At 44.3% G+C, this 15,939-nt stretch overlaps 1 protein-coding gene across 1 annotated transcript; it reads left to right on the top strand.

Moving 5' to 3' along the window:
* The first annotated feature begins 8,919 nt into the window (after nucleotides 1-8,919).
* Nucleotides 8,920-13,526, top strand: GSC2 (goosecoid homeobox 2). The gene is made up of 3 exons (XM_073313412.2): nucleotides 8,920-9,158; nucleotides 12,632-12,827; nucleotides 13,422-13,526. The coding sequence occupies exons 1-3, from the start codon at nucleotides 8,920-8,922 to the stop codon at nucleotides 13,524-13,526; spliced, it is 540 nt and encodes a 179-aa protein (XP_073169513.2).
* The last annotated feature ends 2,413 nt before the right edge of the window (nucleotides 13,527-15,939 follow it).

Raw genomic sequence — 15,939 nt, 5'->3', positions numbered from 1 at the left:
ATCCTCATGATAGGATCCTCTGTCTCCATGTTGAATCATATTAAAGAAGTTCTGTATTAAAATCACAAATGAGTTTGATTCCCCATAGTTTAAATTCCAGGGTATTACTAATTAAGAGTTCTCTTGGTTTTTGGTACTGTTTCTCTCCCTCTATGTGTGAAACTTGCAAGCTGCTAATTGTGTTAGTACATTCTAAGACAGAGTCTATTCTCAAAGCAATTCTTTGTAACAACAACTACTCACACAGAGAGAGACTCAAAGCAATACTCTGTAACAACAGAAACAGCACCCAGAGACTCCCCGACTTTTGTTGTATTCATCTCGCTTTGTTAACAATTGCGATTAAAATAGAGATAGAGAATGTATGTGGATGGATGCTTGGTGTGGATAATAACTGAATGATCAGGGAAGTGACAGCCTAAGAATCCCGTATCCATCGGCTGAAGAAGGTGTCAAGTGGAAATAACCAGAGGACCCCTGAAGGGCAGACTGGAATCCACCCAACAGCCTCAAGAATGGGAGAAGCAAAGAACAAGACAACATCTGGCAGCACGGAGCCGTCAGGAATGTGCCATCTGCTGATTGATTCAGCAACAGCATGATGAAGCAATTCCCATAGACTGGCATAGGAAGAAATTCCTATAAAAGTGGACTCTAGAAAGTGAGAACTTTGGGGTCTGATTATGCAAACCAACTTCCAGGAGCATCAGATGAGCACCTGACAAGGCCCTGCTCCCTCCTCATGTCCAGGTCACCTGGCCAGTGGCTTGGCATGAGCAACTCTAAGACTGGTAACTATGATAACAACCTTGCAGAACCTGTGTGTGTGTGTGTATGAATGAATGAATGTGTGAATAAATATGAAATTGAATGGAATGTTATAGCTATAACTAACTGCTTACTATGATTCTTTCTGTATTCACAATAAATGTGGCATTTTGCCTTTTCCCCTTTAATAAGATCCTGCTGGTTTTTATTTTATTGGTATAATATTTAGCCCCTTCCGCTCTTCCCACTGTGCGGCCAACCCCCACTCAGTGAAGACCCAGCTGCAGGAGGTTGTGTGATACAAATCTCCTTCTCCATGGCAAGAGCTTTCCTCCTCTTGCCTTCCAGCCTCCAGGGCTCCCATAGGAGGTGGTAGATATGCCGGGCACATGCCTCCGTCCTGTCCTTGTCACAGTTCCTGGGTGAACGGCATCGCTGACCCCTCCTGGTCTCGTGGAGTGCACCACCTCCCAGGTCTCAAGCCTCTGGCCACCACCTGGCTCTGGGTGGAATCATTCAATTCTCTACCCTCAGACCGAGCCTGGGGTTGCAGTCCCATGGTACTAGCCATGATTACCTCAGCAGGTGTAACTTAGGCTGACACCCTGCGGTTCTGTTCCCTCTGAGAGCAATGCCAGTAGTTAATATAGTGACCAGACGGCCTCCTTAAAGCAAAGTATTTATTTAGAACACAAGCATTTCAGATAAAATATGCCTTAAAAACAGTACAGCAGACTGGACACATTTTCCGTAAGACTTACCGTTCCCTGGAAGGCCCATTTCTTTAGATGCCTCTATCAGCCTGCCTCCCTAGATAGATGCTGACAAATGATCCTCCTCTCCTCCCACTGAGAAGTGCTTTTTAACTCTGCAGTGTTCTTATGCTCGCCAAGTTCCCAGCTTGGCAAAACAAGGGTGCTTCCTGGGAAACAGGATCCTTGAAGCTGATACCTTCAAGCCCTAGAAGGTCATCCAGGAGTTCCTGGACCAGTGCTCTTTGTGAACTGCTGAAGAAACTCACTGCTTTCCCCCCGATATTCAGGTAAAGAGAATGGGCCAGATCCATCACTGGTGGAAATCGGTGTCGTTCCATTGACTGTAGGTGCTGGTTGGGATAGCTCAGCTCTTAGTCTGATCAACTGGGACGATCATGTGGAAAATGGCATCTTGCTGTAACTGGTAGTGACTGTTACTTCCTGGGATGGCCACAGACTAATCCCAGTCTGCAGCTTGCAGCTACATTTGTCAAATTCGCTGTCCTGCTTTACAAATTAACATGGAAGCACAATTCCAATGACTGCAGACATCAGCTCCCTCGGATATTTGGTTTATATTCGCGAAAGTGCACTAATTTCACTGGTGTTACCCCGAGTAAACCAAGGATAAGTGAGTGGAGCCTCAGGCCCTACGTGCATGATTCTCTACTGACTTGAACCTTGTGTAGTTACTACCCCTGTGCGAAGTGGGGGCAGAGCAGGACCAAGTCAGAACTCTCTGCTCACGGGTGTGCTAGCCCTGTGTACGTCCACTTCCCACAGGTGTAAATGGCTACCCGAGGCACAAGGCAGGGCAGAATCCGGCCCAGGGTCTGGTGGTGTCCAAGCTGTGTGAATCTGGCTCAAACAGCCCTTGCTCTGTCAACAGAAGGCATGGGAGGGAAGGGGGCATATTTCTCTCGTTTCCCCACAGGGGGGATTTTTAAAACCTATAAATTCACTTTTGACAAATGAATGGCTAAAGCTGATTAACCTTTTTGTTAATCCTCTATAATGGCTTTCGAATCTCCTTAACCAATAAGAAAGCGATAAGAGCCCGTTGCTTTTCTTTTTATCTAGATCTACATTGTTCCCCTTGTCTATTTTTTTTCTTGTTTTATTTTCCTTTTCTTTTCTCATATGAAATAGCCCTGAGATCTTATCTCTGCAGAGGCTCAGTAAACAGAACATCAATAATCCCTTCCTTTTATTCCCTGCCGGTAACAGGGTGCAAAGAAGTGTCTGCCGATTGGGATTTGATTACCAGCTGCTATCGAAAGTCTCTTTGTAAGATCTGCGTGCTAAATCCCATAATTCTTTGATAAAAGAAGTATTACCAGTCCATTTTCTGAAGTGAAAGGTATGGGGGGAATGAAAGAAAGCAATCAGTAGAGATACTAATAGGCTAAGTGCGTGTGTCTGTGTGGTGGAAAGGCAGGGACGACAAGGGGAAGCTGGGGAAAGAAGCCCTTTGTTACAGACGGGAAATAGGAATTAATCCGTTTCAGGGTGCATGATTATGACAGCTAAAACCACAAAGGGTAAGATTCTGCTCACACTTACACCAGTTTCAATGCCTTTAGTCCAGATTGACACGCATGCATCTAAGAGCAGTATCTGGGCAAGATTCTCCTGATGTTTGTTCTGTGCTTCAGTGTTTTGTATAAGGGAACTTATAATAATAAACTCCTGTATAGTGGACCTAATTCTCCACTGCCTTGCATCTTGTGTAGTGTCTTACATCTGTGTAAAGTAGGTAAGAATATAAGAAAGGCCATATTGGGACAGACCAATGGTCCGTCTAGCCCAGGATCTTGTCTTTTGACAGTGGCCAGTGCCAGGTGCTTCAGAGGGAATGAACAGAACAGGGCACTTATCAAATGATCCATCCCCTGTCGTCCAATGCCAGCATCTAGAAGTCAGAGGCTTAGGGACACCCAGAGCATGGGGTTGCATCCCTGGCCATCTTGGCTAATAGCTATTGATGGACCTGAACTGAACTAATTCTTTTTTGAATCCAGTTATAGTTTTGGCCTTCACAACATCCCCTGGCAATGAGTTCCAGAGTTTGACTGTGTGTTGTGTGAAGAAGTACTTCCTAATGTTTATTTTAAACCTGCTTCTGTTAATTTAATTGGGTCTTGTGTTATGTGAAGGGGTAAATAACACTTCCCTATTCACTTTCTCCACACCAGTCATGATTTTATAGAGCTCTCTCATATCTGCCCTTCGTCGTCCTTTTTCCAAGATGAACAGTCCCCTGTCTTTTTAATCTCTCCTCAGCTGGAAGCTGTTCTATACCCCTGATCATTTCTGTTGATTACAAACCCTACCAATGAAATTCTCCTCACACCCCAATCCCACTATGTTTACAGAATTATAGAACAGAGTTCTTGTAATACATGATTCCAATACAGAGTAGCAGAGGGAGAAGGATATTAAGAGGTAAAGAAAGGAAAAGGAGCAAAGATACTTATATACTTGAGCCAAAAGATCTGTGTTTTCTAGGGAGATTTGAAAAGAAAGGGAGACTCAATTGGCAGAAAGCTATAGGGAGGCTTCCTCAGATATCAGGAGTGGAAGAGGAGAAGGTTTTCACTCCGTCAGTGATCAGATAGTGAGGAGAGTCAGAGAGAAAGTAGGTATAGAGATGAGAAAGTAGATGAGAGAAAGGAGACAGATGGGTAGTAGAGAGGGAGAATGTTCATGAGGTATGTGGATGGAGTGGCTCTCAAGAAGGCTCAAACATGGAGAGATTTCCCAGGGTAATGCCAGAGGGCTTCTCTTTCCTGGAGAACCCTCTGTTCAGTACAAATTCACTCTGAGGGTATGTCTACACTGGCTGAGTTACAGCGCTGGTAGTTACAGCGCGGCTCAGAGAGCGCTAAAGGGAAACCGCCGTTGTGTGTTCACACTGTCAGCTGTCTGCACAATAGTGTTCACACTTGCGGCACTTGCAGCGGCATTCGGAGTGGTGCACTCTGGGCAGGTATCCCACAGAGCCTCTCTTCCTCTTCTGCCGCTAAGAGTTGTGGGAAGGCGGAGGGGGTCGGGTCCTGTCCCGTGATGCATCGCTTCACACCCCAGCAATTCCTGTGCTTCCGTCTGCATTTGGCGCCATCTTTCAATGGTTTGTGTATGCACACTCTGCTCTGCCTCTTCGGGCTGCAGGAACAGATCCCGCACTGTTGACCAATGTGCTGCTCGCTCTCACTAACGCTTTCCTGAACTTCGGGAGACTTTAAAATATTTCAAAAGGAAAAGTTGATGCCAGTAATGTAAGTGCACTGTAACAAATATGGCCCCAGAAATGTGAATTACTGTTGTACAGAATTACCCAGAAACTCAGGTATTTGTAAGAGAAAATGTATTCACCCCACACAGGAGAAAAAAAGAATCTAAGTAGTGAGGGGAGGATTTCTTCAGCCCTTCACATAAATGTGTCTCTGGACAGCCAGGAGAGAGCCTATTAACCACCCTTAATACATCTGAGACGTGGCGTTCTCCTTTACGCAATTTGCTTTGAGTCAGTGAACGGAACTATCAGTATTCAATGGGAAGACGTCATATAGCATTGCCTGAAAAAAATGTAAGGAACTGGCCTTTATAAAAGTTTTGTTTTGGTGGATCAAAGTTGTATGTAAAAGGAAATTGACCAAAATGTTAATCAAACCTTGTGCAAGGTGCTATTTTTCCCATGGGGAGTCCTGTTAGGAGAAGCAAGGAGGTTATGCTAATATTTACTTGAAGAAAATAGTGAGAGAGTGAAGCAGTGAGCATATTTGTAATCAAGTGTACTTTTATTTATTACACGTCAGGTGAAATATACCGATACTGGAAAAGTTTCAGAGTAACAGCTGTGTTAGTCTGTATTCGCAAAAAGAAAAGGAGGACTTATGGCACCTTAGAGACTAACCAATTTATTTGAGCATAAGCTTTCGTGAGCTACAGCTCACTTCATCGGATGCATCCGATGAAGTGAGCTGTAGCTCACGAAAGCTTATGCTCAAATAAATTGGTTAGTCTCTAAGGTGCCACTAGTACTCCTTTTCTTTTTGCGTATACTGGAAAACGCAGTAATAAAGAGACACTGAAATCGAGTAATGGGTTACACAGGAACTTGGTTATAGAGCTAGTCATCAGAGAGGCCTGGTTAACTGCTTGATTAGTATAATTACAAAGACACAGCTCAACAGTTCATATAAGGATCTTACTAGCATCACTGACTAAGAAAATGGAAAGTGGAAGATCTATACAGCTGTTTCATCCTGATGGAGAAAATCGTTTTCTTAAGTGACTTTATACTGCTGCATAATGAATGAAAAGAATTTAAAGAATTTAAATTTAAAGAATTTTGCAAAGGATTGTTAAGCGGTTTGCATAGATGACCTTGAGAACTTTAAAATGGACATTTGTAAATTGTCCCTTAAAAATGCTGAGAGAAACTGCAACTTGAAGGACAAAGAGAAATATGCAACGCTGACCAAAGGACAACATCCAGAAAATGACCATGGAAAACATCTTGTGAAGGCAGGCTGTTGACCATAACCTGATATGAGAGGGTTTAAGGTCTTTGGTGTCACTCTTAAAAAATGTCTGCAGACTGCTGTGGCCAAGATGTTTTGCACTTTAGGATTATGGATTTTTCCAGGGATAAACACACTGAGCAATAGTAAGCAACTACCAAAAATAAATAAATAAATAAATAAAATTAAAGAAAAATAATTACAATAAAATAAAAAATCTGAAGAGGGTTCCCTGTTTTCTCACTGGATGGTGAGACGATGACTTATGGATCATGACTTATGTTCTGTTGGGTCATTTTAGATTTTTGTAAGAAGAATGAATTGTGTCCTGATTGGTCCACATCCGCTTTTTGAAAGTGACTAGCCCAGTGGACAACTTCCTAATTGGATAAAAGAGACTGATTTTGTTAACCACTTCACTTCCTGAAAGCCAAAAAATCTGTGTGGGAGAAGACTGAGATTTCAGACTGGCCACGTGAGGTGTCCTCCTGATGACATCAAGTACCTATACTGGATAAGCACCTTTTACTTTCTCTCTCTCTCCCCCAGCTTATTCATGTTTCCTATTAGCAAAACCAGAATAAGACCATTCTATCTGTCATCTGCTTCATCTGCTGTGCAGAAACAGTTCCAGCCCTGCCCTGTAACTACGTTGACCTCTGGGTTGACCTAATCTGGTACCACGATCCCAGCACCATTGACATGACACTGAGGGTCCCCAGTCCCTCTGGCTTATCCTACTTTGGTGATGAAGCTCCATGCCACCAACACAGCACAGAGGGGCCTTAATCCCTCTGGGTCGACCTAATCTGACACCATTGACACAGTACTAAAGTCACTGGATCCCCTCCCCAGTGCTGATGTGACAGAATGGAGCAGCAAATCTAATTCCAGATGTGTGAACAGAGAGTGACACCATTCGTGACCAATTGCAACAGACTCCAGGAAGTGAAAAGGCCAAATGAAGGCAGGATCCCACCTTTGGCCTTGTGTGTCAAGCTGTAGGGCCCGAAGCATCTGAAAAGAGAATACTTGATCCGTAACAGGTGATACTGAAAAAAGTAGAGAGACTTTGGGAAAGAACTACCAGTGGCTCATTGTCTGTGGCCATATCTTGTGCCTTGATCCCGTTAGTTTTGATGAGCTAAATGGAGCAAGCTGCAATGGTACCCAGATGGGAGACCTTCAAGAAATAATTAATTCTCTCTTAGCTATTATTCACCCAATGCCTTGGCATGGTCTGGGAGGCACAGTGCCTCAGACGGTGTTATTTTTAGATGAGACACTGTTGCCGGTTCTTGTGATTGTATTGCAAGTCTCGTGATATTTGACATTTTTCTGAAAGCGTCAGTTCCTGGAGCCAAGTCATCATGTAAGAATCCCAGCTTTCATTTAATAAAGCAACGTTTCTAGCCCTCAGGGTTGCAGAGAAAAGCTTAAAAATATGACCCTCTCCACCCAATGGCTCAAAAACAAGAAGGCAAATAGAAAGAACCCAAAATGTAATACTTGTAAAATCTCATGATATTTGGGACTGTGACAGGATTTTTGAACGCTCGTGGTTGACAATACTGGACATAAGGCTGTGACTACATCCTGGTCATTAAAGATCCCATGGCATATTTTGTAAGAACAGAATGTTAACTCTGGTGTCATGGCCCAGTTTGAGTGACTGGAATGTCTAGCTCCCTAAATTCTCCCTGCAGTTCAGTATTCATCGTCACTTCTTCTCAGCTTGAATGTGGTATGGCTGTGCCCTGGGATAAAGCTGATATGTTCCACCTCAATGATGGGTGTGTGAGATGAGCCCTTTTACATACCACTTGCCTACATCACAGGAGTGTTGTGAGCAATGTTCCCTCTAATTTTTGACAGGCCGTGTGCACAAAAAATTTCTTCTGTTGGGCTTCTGTGCAAATGTTTGTGCGTGCGGGGTTTTGCCGTGTGCGCGGGGTTTAGGATCTGCGTGGGCGTGCAGCGCTTAGAGGGAACAGTGGTTGTGAGCCTAATTAATTTTTTATAAAGCACTTAGAGATCCTCCTATGAAGCATACTATATAATACAAAGTATCTGTTGTATTGTTATTACTTGGACAGTGTGGAAAAATACAGCTTTCCTGTGGTCTGAGCGGAAAATAAATCAGCAGTCACGGGGAGTCCTCACCTAGCGAAGGGTGCACTGCTGCTAAAAATGATTTCCCCCCCCCCAAAATTCAGCTCCCCTCCCTTGCTCATATTGTATGATATGACAGTTCCCTTTTGATGGGCAAGCTTTCATTTGGCCAGAGAAAGGGATAATTTGCCTCTTGTAAGGAGTTAATCCTCTGGTCCATTTCTGGGCTGGAGAACAGCTATTCTCCCCCTGCCTTGAATCAGAGGCTCCAACACAATGGAGATCATACCCACCTTCAAATCTACACTTGAGATGGAGAAATCAGATTTCCTTCTGGAGTCATTTCTGTAGGATTAGCTAAATCTTAGATCCACACTAACCCTTCACAAAGCTGCCAAGATTAGTTAGAATTTATTTTATTCGCAGGGGGGTTTACGGTTTTCTTTCCAAAGGGATTATATATATATATTTACTTAGGGTGGCCTCAGTTATAAAGCAGCTAGCTTAGAAGGGAATAAAAAGGCATGTATGTGTATATATAAAATAAAAATCCCAGGTGCAAGAATGACAATCGCTTTAAAGAGAAGACAAAACAATAATTCTGTCTGGCATCACTGGTCTGGTTTAAAAAGCATCCAAGTGTAAGCCGTCTTTTTGCTGGGGAGCCACAGTTTGGTCTCTCGCAGAGAGTAAGCCCCACTGTTTTCAGCTGCTGAATGTGAGCTGCCAAGTGCCACAACTACAGTTCCAGGAACAGGATGTCTTCAGAAGCCCCGTTGGACACAGAGCTCAGCAGAAGAAGCCTCAAGAAGCAATGCTCGTTCACCATCGAGAACATTCTCTCCAGCCCAACAGAGAGAAGTCCCCAGGTTCTGGTCCCGTTCTGTCTCCAGGGGATCCTGGACTGTGAGCCCAAGGGGCTGTGTGGGCCGGAGGCCATCGCTGCTGGCTCTCTGCAGGAGGAGGAGGAGGAAGAAGAAGAACTGGAAGTGGCTGGGTGCAGCTGCTGTTGCTGTTCTCATGCAAGCACCCGTTCCCTGCAGGATTCTTCAAATTGGCTAGGTAAGTATTCTCCTGTTTTATGAGTCATTGTGTGGATCCCATAGGCGGCGCGGCGGGGCGGGTGGGAAGGGACATTGCAGCTGGCACTCATGAGGGCACCAACACTGTAAAGTAGCAAAACCTGGGAATATAGTGACATTACTGCATTTTGGCCTGCATGTCATCATGCATGGGGCAAACTTGGGAAAGGTCAGTTCTCCGATGCAGGGCTCCAAGGAACAGCGTGGTTGTTGCAGGATATAACGTAGGTGATTCAGTAGCTGGTACACTTCTTTCCAAGGCACAATTGTATCAACACCCCAGCATTGTTTTAATATGGCACTGGGCTGCTGCTCTCTAAGATAAAGAAGGAAGGTCCTAAATTCTGATAGTCATCAATGAACGTATGGCATTTGTTGCAACGGTAGAGATGTTGATCTACTGCAGGTAACTATATTCTGCCAAACTACATCCCTGCAACAGTTTCAGCTGGATATTGCTCCTTGTGCCTATGGTTTGTACAGGACGGATGTGCATTTAAGCATGTGTTTAAAGTTAAGTACACTCAAGTACTTAGAGGAATCAGGGCCTATTTGCTGTAGTTCACTCCAAGAGTGGCTGCATTTTAGGGCAGATGAAGTGGTTCATGTATGGAATTTGTATCTCAGTTTAAGTGTGTAAAGTGCTTTGGGACAAAAAGTGCTATGTACATTTAAGATGTTAGATTATTAGCAATAATTTATTTTTTATATTATTACAGCGTAACCATCGTTTTAAAATGACTAGTTATCATTTGTAAAGCACTTTGAAGATGAAGAGCACGGTATAAGATCTAAACAGTATTATTGGGCTAAAAGTTGTAGCCAGTGAGTAAAGCTTAAGTAAAGTATCCAGGATTTGATTCATTATTATCGGAGTGACTTAAGTGATAACACTTCTGTTTCATTATATGTAAAAAAAAGTTATATTTCTAAATCAGTTAGTTCTGGAACAGCTATTGCATAATTCCTGGCACAGTAAAGAAAAAAAGAACACGCAGAGATTTCTTAGTTACAGGTAGTTATGATAAAGTCTCCCAGATTTGGGTTTAAACTGATTTTTACTGGTAAGCATCCTCCAAAATGGACTTGCAGACCTGATGGCAAATACAAGCTCAGACCAAAGGAAAAGGCATTTTTTCCTCATTACTCTCTATGACTGTGAGTTTCATACCATTACTTTGAGTGTGAGCATGGGAGAACTTACTCTGATTTTCATATAACATTCTGAGTTTGGGTTTGTGCTATGGAGTAGTCTCCATGGGCCATTGCATGGAGACCACCAAAGCTGTTTCACTTGAGACCACAACATGAGTGCCCAGATATGAAAAGCTAGTGTAATCTGCATTACTTGGGACAGTCTTTTCCTACCAGGGACCCCAAAACCACCTGTGGATTCTTGCTGTAATCTAACCAGTCCTGCAATCCAACATGACCACAAAGACAAACACTGGCTGTCCAGTCTGTCTCTTTCCTTTATCCTTCTGTGAGCATGGACCCAATCCTGTGACATATCAACGGTTGGCTGAAGGGCTCTGAGCACCCTCAGCTCCCCGTGACCTCAGTGAAAGCTCAGAGTGCTCAATACCTCAAAGTAGAGGGCCCTTAGCCTTTACAAACTCCAGTGAGGCTCTCTGGGGGTAAAGACCTGAAGCCACTGCCAATGAAGGGGCTGCCCCTCATTAGCCTTAGAAGCTGGTAACATTTCACAGTGGGAAAGCAAAGCTGATAGCATCACTGTTTTCTGTGGGCCAGGTCCCTTTTCTCTTGCTGCTTTCCTTTTCATCTGCCTCGCAGAGAGGTTTCTGCAGACCTCTGAAAAACAGGTCAGGAACTGCCTCCCCTGCCTACTCTTGGCCAGCAGCCCTTGGACACTGGTGTATGCACTGAGATTGCTGTCCCGAGTCCTAATGGGAACCCATAGTTAACCCCAGCTCAGGTTGGAAGGTATTCTTTCCTGACCCTTCCTGGAATTCCCCCGTCCCTTTTGATACCACTTGAGTTCTGCAGAGTTAATTGATGCAGATATCTGCTGCTTCCGAACACTCTACAATCCTCCTGGATTCTGGGGAGAGAGAGAGAGACTTCCAGTTAAATCTTCTTAGATTTTTTGGATATACCCTTGAGTTGCGCGGTGAGGGTAGGGTTGGATCTGCTGTAAAGGAGCTTGGGACCCTACTGGAGTGCTGCTGACTCTCATGACTTCAGGTGTTTTTCTTAAAGCCCCAGGCTCCTGAAATGAGGAGGTTCAGTGAAAATCTCACCTTTTCATTTGAAAAAGAAAAGTTTGTTTCTAGCCCTCCTGATTGCAGAGAAAAGCTTGAAAATGTGGTCCAAGTGCATCCTGAAGGCTAACAAACCACAAGACAAATAAAAAGAATCCCAGATTTATTATATTAAACCATTTTGTAGCTTTGAATCCAATCTCATGGGTTTTGGGAGCCTGACCCATTTTAAAGCTTGTGGTTGGCAATCCTGCAGCTGGGCACTAAACCAGGAGAACATAGCCAGCGTTCCTTCACCCTTCCCGAGTGGAATCCTTGGATCCTTTTTGTCTTTTCCTCTTTCTTCTTTTTGTCTCCTTCCTCAGAAGCATCGGGGACAGCCCCAGAGCTGGAGGGGAGACACTGGCTGGGGCTGGCCAGGGCTCTGAGGTGGCACCAAGCATTCTGTCTCTTAGGTGCTCAGCTGGCTGGTTCTTGCTCACATGCTCAGGGTCTAATTGATTGTCACATGTGGGGTCGGGAAGGAATTTTCTCCCAGGTCAGACTGGTGAGGCCATTGGGAGTTTTTCACTTTCCTCTGCAGCATATGGGTGCAGGTTGCTTGCTAGGATATCTGGGTGCATCTCATTTCCCTGCCATTGCAGAGGCCTCAGGCACTGGTGCACCTCAGACCCTCCTGTTCTTTGCCTGTGGCACACAGACGTCTAGTATCCTGAGGGCTGGAATACCTTCTTCCAAGCTGTTGGGTTTAGTGTGCAGGTGCTGGGAGGTGTTGGTGGCCTGTGATATACAGACTAAATGATCTGGTGGTCCCTTCTGCCCTTCAACTCTATGCCTCTCCTGGAACCTAGAGGATTCCAGTCAATCACTGTCTCCTACCCAAGGCCTCACATCATGGCAGCCATGCTTTCATTTCATCCAAGGGGGCTGAATGTGGCTCTGTCCAAAGCCAGTCAATGCTGATCCATCATGAATCACCCAGAGGAGCTCAAGCAGAGTCTGAGCTGCCTCCAGCTTCAGCCAACATGGAACTGAAGGGGGGCAGGCCTTTCTTCAGAGAGCGCTTGGTTTGTTTTGGTTCTGTAATCAAACTCGTAAATTCTAACTCTCCTTTTATTAGACACCAGGTTCCCCTGGCCCATGAGGCTAATTCATCCCACTGCCAGGGCATGTAAGAATCTTCATGGGAGCCAGAATGAGCTGCAGACCTTCCATCAGATCCAAAGGCGGACCCGCCGGCACCGGACCATCTTCACTGAAGATCAGCTACAGGCCCTGGAGGCCCTTTTCAACCAGAACCAGTACCCAGATGTCATCACCAGAGAGCACCTGGCCAACCGCATCCACTTGAAGGAGGAGAGAGTAGAGGTGAAATTCTTCCACACTACAGAGATCAAAAAAGTTTTTGTCCCTGTTTACTAAAAAAATAAAGAGGAATCTGATTCAGGAGCCATTTTAAAGCCTCCTCAGGAGGCTCCAGTTATAGCACCTCAAAGTGCAATTTAAAAAACACATTGTAAATTCTGTGAGCCATAGGATAAAGCCAGGACACAATGGGTGTGTGCAGAACACTCACACATTGTCTTTATGGCCCGACACACTCACAGGCACTCTTGCGCACGCTCGCGCACGCACACACTGCTTAACTCTGTGGTCACTGCCCTGCTCTCAAATATTTTCACGTTCTGCATAACGCTTTTGTTTACCATTGGGATTCCTGGCTCACCTGCCCACCTTGAAACTGAACATGAACGCCAGGGAGGGAGTCCTCAGGTGGCTCTTGTCCTGAGTAACCTGTGTGGGCAGCCTTCATAACCAGAGTAGAACATGCTGCCAAATCCTAGAACTTCCCATCATGCTGTAAAATCCAAAGTTGTAAATGCCAATTGCTTTCAGGCCTGGGGCGTTTCATGGAGGCTGGAGATAAATGTTGCATTTCTTTTATTAAATGTCTAGGTTTGGTTTAAAAATCGACGGGCCAAGTGGAGGCATCAGAAAAGAGCTTCTACTTCGGCTCTGCTCCTTCAAGGCACCAAGAAACCCTCAGAGGAGAACTGCTAAGGGACTGACACTAAGTCTCACTGGGCTACTGTGAAAAGCATCCATTGCCCTGTTCCACTGGTTTCACAGCCAGGTGGGACAGATGGAAGAGGAGGGGGGCTGGAGAGGGAAAGCAGTGAGGGAATCTTCTGATTCGATGAGGTAAAGGGCAGGTAAAGGTAGGTGCTGTATTTTCAAGTCCTTAGCTTTTTCATCCGAACAAAGTTCATCTCATGACAAATAAAACAAATGAGTCATAGGGCACGTTCCTCAAAAGCATAAGCCGAAAAGTTGCCAAATGCTGAAGGTGGGGATAGAGCTTGCTTCAATGTTAGTATTGTAGATGCATATGTGGATGATGGAGAAAGATTTCTCTCAACTTGTCTTTGTTCCTGTACAGATCGCGTTGTGCCTGTTTTGTTGTTATATAGTAGATTCAGAGACTATTCCGGAAAGTGGCCTGGGTTTATATTGTTTTTACAGTGTCATGGTGGTGTCTACAGTTGCATTTTGGGGTCAAGGTAGAAACTGACGAATTACACAGCTCATTCCTTAAACAAACTAACAGGCTTTATTTGCATTCTTCAAAATAAATTCATTCATGTACGGAGTAGGGGGCATCAAAGTACTCATAGTACTTTCAGACTAACGTCTTCAACTAACCTGTGCTAACGCATGGCTGGGGTACAGTTGGTTGTTAGTGCAGACAAAGCCATTTGTATACTTCGCAATCTTCTCTTTCCATGCCCGACCACTCTGTAGCTGCTCTGGTCACAATGTGGGTTGGGTTGCCTGGAATGGGGCAACAGCAGTTGCCAACCCCAAACAAAAGGGCAAAAGAGAAATGAAAACTAAACTGTAGCACTGCAGAGGAAAAGCAGCACCCGCTGCTATGGGTATCCACTAGAGTTTGTACTGATAGAAGGCTGTATTTCACCAGAGAAGCTGGTTGTTTCCTTTTTGTGTGTGTTTCACTCAGCTGGATAATTCAGCTAGATCTGTCAGTTTCCCATTCTGGTTCTCATGCACTAGGACCTTGCTTTCGGGTCTAGAGTGGTGTGTTGGGCTTCACAACAGCACAGAGGAAAGCTTCAGCCCCAGAACTGTCTATGTGGTGCAAAACCTGCCCCACTTGCTGTGTAAACGCTAAGGATGATAACTGTGTGCAGGGTTGTAGCCATGGCAGTCCTAGGACATTAAAGAGACAAGGTGGGCGAGGTAATATCTTTTATTGGATCAACTTCTGTTGGTGAGAGCTTGTCTCCCAAGATATTACCTCACCTACCTAAGGATGATAATTGGCAACGTCCTACAAGGCTAGCCAGCATTTGAAGAATCATTCCTGATTTCCATCCCCATTCTATGTTTTATTCCTTGCAGACAGATTCCCTTTCGTTTTCAGACTTGGATCCCTCCATGATAATTGTGGGTAATGGGGTGTGTATGTGCAGTAAATGCTGCTGGAGTTCTTTTCAAGCTGTCTGTAAAATAAAGATTCATAAATAAATGTATTGGGGAGACAGCTGGTACTGGGATTGGAGCCCTGGCATTGAGCTTGCCAAACATGATGCTCCTGACAAAAGAAGTAACTTTAAATTGGTTAGTCTCTAAGGTGCCACAAATACTCCTTTTCTTTTTGCAAATACAGACTAACACGGCTGCTATTCTGAAATAAGTCCACAAAGATTCTATCACTGTAAATAACACTTTACACTCCACAGCACCTTTGCCTTCCTTCTGTCCTGCAGGGCTCACACCAAGAGCCACACACTAGTGTAGAATTTTCAACACAAGGGTATTGAGTTAAGCCTGAGTGATGCCATTTTCTGGTGGAGAACTTGCTCTACCGGGGAACTGCAGCTGAAGAGCGCAGCCCTGAAAGTTGGGAGCGCTGGCCAGGGTGTGGGGCATGGCTAGGGGATAACATATCCAGGGTTTGAATGCTGGGAATTGTCAGCTTGTTTCAGGATAGGACACACATACAGGCAAAATAATACTAATCTATTTCCCCCAAGCAAACTACCTGAAAAACTTGAATTGAACATTAACGGAATATCCATCTTTTCAAAGATATATAGAGGCTTGGCAGGATTGGATTATCAGTAAATGTCGATGGCACCGAACACATACAAACCACTGAAAAAATATTTCCATTGATAATAATCAAAATTCACTGATGGGTAAAGTGAATGAAAATGCTGCTTGAGAACTTAAGTTTAATTTAAGAATATTTACTTTGTATATTTTGACATGTGATCTGGACAATTTGTGCTTTAACGGTTGTAAAGTTTTAACTTTGTATATCTCAGTGTCTACTGTCAATAAATAATGATTGTTTGACCCTCCAGACTTCCTGCAACTGCAAAAATGTAAATAGATCCAAATAAAATACACAAAATTATGGTTTTAAGCTAACTGTGAAAATTTAAATGGA

Source organism: Lepidochelys kempii, chromosome 15 (assembly GCF_965140285.1).
Source record: "Lepidochelys kempii isolate rLepKem1 chromosome 15, rLepKem1.hap1, whole genome shotgun sequence".
Classification (NCBI taxonomy): Eukaryota; Metazoa; Chordata; order Testudines; family Cheloniidae; genus Lepidochelys; species Lepidochelys kempii.
This window is presented reverse-complemented; position numbering and strand designations above follow the sequence as displayed.